At 39.3% G+C, this 3,272-nt stretch overlaps 1 protein-coding gene across 1 annotated transcript; it reads right to left on the minus strand.

The window, feature by feature from the left end:
* Positions 1 to 1,898: 1,898 nt before the first annotated feature.
* LOC114040103 (olfactory receptor 9K2-like) lies at positions 1,899 to 2,849 on the minus strand. The gene has a single exon (XM_027858096.1). The coding sequence runs from the start codon at positions 2,838 to 2,840 to the stop codon at positions 1,899 to 1,901; it is 942 nt and encodes a 313-aa protein (XP_027713897.1). The 5' UTR covers positions 2,841 to 2,849.
* Between the last annotated feature and the right edge of the window lie 423 nt (positions 2,850 to 3,272).

A 3,272-nucleotide genomic window follows, 5' to 3' on the forward strand; every position in this document is an offset into this window, starting at 1 on the left:
ATCATTTTAAATCTCATTTCCATTGATAAAATTACATGTGTTTCTGCTGTTGAACCATTTGACAGAGCTAAAGGCTTTGGTTGATTTGTATAGTTTGGATTTCCAAGCCTCTGGGAGGAGAGGGGGAATTGAGGTGTGGGTTGAGATCTATTTCAAGTCCAGATGTGTGTCCTTCCTCTTTCACTCTGTTCCTCCCCTCTCCTACAGAGATCTTTCACAGCACCTAATTGCTACAAATGGCACTAGCTGTCACAGCCCCAACAAAATTCTACAAACTTCTAGAGCCCAGATCTCCACAACACTGGAAAGAGGGAGGGGGGACCAGGGTATGGGGCTGCATTTTGTTATGAATCTCTAGGTTGGGGCCTTTTGATCAGCTAGTGCATGTTCACTGCCAGTAACATCGGCAAGGAGAGGTGCTGAGTGAACTCAAGGTAAGTATCAGTTGAAACTTTTGTATTCTGGCTGTCCTAGACCATAAAGTCACCTGCAATTGTCTTATCTTTAGTGCATAATTTCTGTTTTGTAGAGGTATGAGAGGTCATAAGGATCAGAGAAATGTCTAGTTCTCCATCTTGTTGATCATATGACTTAAAAATCCATCCCCCCATTCAATAACGCCTGACTTAATGAAGGAATTCCATCCACACTCAGTATCCCAACCAAAGATGATACAAGTCTGGGAAAGATATTTAGTCTATCTATCTAGACCTGTGATGGAATAGTCAGCAGAATTTCCAGAGGAAACCCTTTCAACTAATGGAGATTTGCTATTGTACTGCAACTTAGAAGTTGAGAATGTTGCCTGATGCACTGAGGTTAAACCAAGAGGAATGGGACCTCTTGGGAGAGATATCTGTCAGAAGGAGGTCAAATGACTGACTACGGGCCAAGTTTGCTTTTGGAATGAGAGTATGAGAAAACATTCCCTGTTCAAGGGCAGGAGACAAGGAGAGGAGACCAAATACTTTGACATTTATTAAAGAAATCCATTTGGACAAAATTGCAGATATCTTATCAAAGGATAACAAATAGTTATTACAATTGAGGAGACCATCAGATCTATTCTTTCCTTGTATGGCTTTTTATATTTTATTTATCCTTCAATAGTAGTGGTGTCCTTCCACTATTAAACCACCAAATAATTAGGAGATCAGGCCTTTCAGAGTGTCCCAAAATGATTTTGGTCTCCTTCACTCCCACACCCTTACACCACAATTTAGCTAACTTTCCAAATAAGTAAATAAATGTACATCTAAACAAATACATAGAAAATATACCTTCAAAAATAGATTGTCAGCCACTCATAACTCAACTCTCTAGGCTGCAACAACCACTGGAATTTAAAGTATTCTTTGACATGAGTTACATATGTGACAATTGTTTTTCCACCTGTGGTTCTTGAATGTTTGTCTGTCTGTTTAAAGGCAAGTAGTAGATACAGTACAAAACTTCAGGAAGGTCTGAGATCAGATCTGGTCTAGCTATGAGACACTGGGAAAGTCACTTAACCACTTTATGCCTCAGTTTCCTCATTTGTAAAATGGGAATAACAATAATAACATCTATATCCCAGGGCTGTTGTACGAATAAAATGAGATAATATATACAAAGTGCCTTATAAACTTTAAAGCACCTTATAAGTGAGAGTTACTATTGTTGTTGTTGTTTTTTCTTTGTTTATTCTACCCATAAAACTGATTTCTGAGGTTCAGGACTTATAGCAATTGCTGTACTGAAAGAAAAGCAGAAAGAATATTGGATATTCAGTAGAAATCATTCAAGTAAGCTTCCAGAAGGACGATTCGATGACTTGGGGGAGAAATTTTTTTAAAAGTAGCTCACAGATACAGAATCAACATCTATTAAATGGGGCAAGATAGTAAAGACAAAGGAATTTAGAGAAAACCTTTTTTCCCCCATAACATACTTTTCAGAGCTTCTTTGACATCCTTGTTTCTTAGAGAATAAATCAAAGGGTTCAACATAGGAGTGACAATAGTGTAACACAGAGAGGCCACTTTAACCAGTTCTGGGCTACTGGCAGGTGTGAGGTACATAAAAGAAACTGTCCCATAGAGCAAACTCACCACCATCAGGTGGGATCCACAGGTGGAAAATGCTTTCATTTGTCCTTCAATGGAATGGATCTTCAGAATAGTAGACAAGATATAGATGTAGGACACTATGATGACTATTATGGTGGGCAAAATAATGATAACAGACAAGGAATATGATACCACCTTGTTAATAAAGACATTAGAACATGAAATCTTCTGTATTGGACGAGTGTCACAGTAAAAAAGGTCAATAACATGAGATGCACAGAAGGACATAGTAAAGGTAATGCTGACTTGAAGGATGGAAGTGATGCAGCCACAAAAGTAGCATCCCGCCACCAGTTGGATGCAGAGGCGTCTTGACATCTGGGCAGAATACAAGAGTGGAGAACAGATGGCTATGAAGCGATCATAGGCCATAGCTGCCAAGAGAAGGCCCTCAGCCACAATAAAGAGAGCAAAGAAAAAGAGCTGGGCCACACAGCCTGCAAAGGAGATGGTTTTACTGTCAGATAAGAAGTTGGCTATGGCTTTGGGTGTCACAGCAGAGGAGTAGGAAAGATCAATAAAAGAGAGATTGCCTAGGAAGAAATACATTGGTGTGTTCAGCCGGGAAGCAGTCAGGATGAGGACAATCATACCAATGTTCCCCAGAAGGACCATGCTATAGGTAAGCAGAAATATGAAGAAAAGGAGGATTTGGAGCTCTGGGCGGACCTGGAAGCCTACAAGAATGAATTCATTCACTTCTGAGTGGTTGTTTATCCCCCTCTCACCCATTGAAGAGAACTGCTGAAAGGCAAGGTCAAGAAATGAATTCTCATTTTGGATCCTGATATCATCACCACTGACAAATATTCAATCGATACCACTAAATACCTGTCAAACATATCATTTAATTTGCATAACATTTTTATATATTTATATATTGTGCATCTTTGTATTAGGGGATGGAACATGTTCAGTTTGGCCATTTCTGGTGCCTTTTAAAGAGCATATTCAGATATTTCTTTGCTGAAGTCCAGTCAATTAGATGCTCATGGATATTTAGAAAGTGGATGGGAGAAAGGAGGATCACTCTCTTCCCTATCTTAATCTCCAGATGTTGCCCTACAGTGCTCACACTTCAAAGCCAGAAAGGAAAGTAGAGGCAGAGAGAATAGTAACTACTTTGTACATTTTTTGAATCATCTGTTCTTCTACCTTAGCATC

The sequence above is a fragment of the Vombatus ursinus genome, unplaced genomic scaffold, assembly GCF_900497805.2.
Source record: "Vombatus ursinus unplaced genomic scaffold, bare-nosed wombat genome assembly UNPS02012709.1, whole genome shotgun sequence".
Classification (NCBI taxonomy): domain Eukaryota; kingdom Metazoa; phylum Chordata; class Mammalia; order Diprotodontia; family Vombatidae; genus Vombatus; species Vombatus ursinus.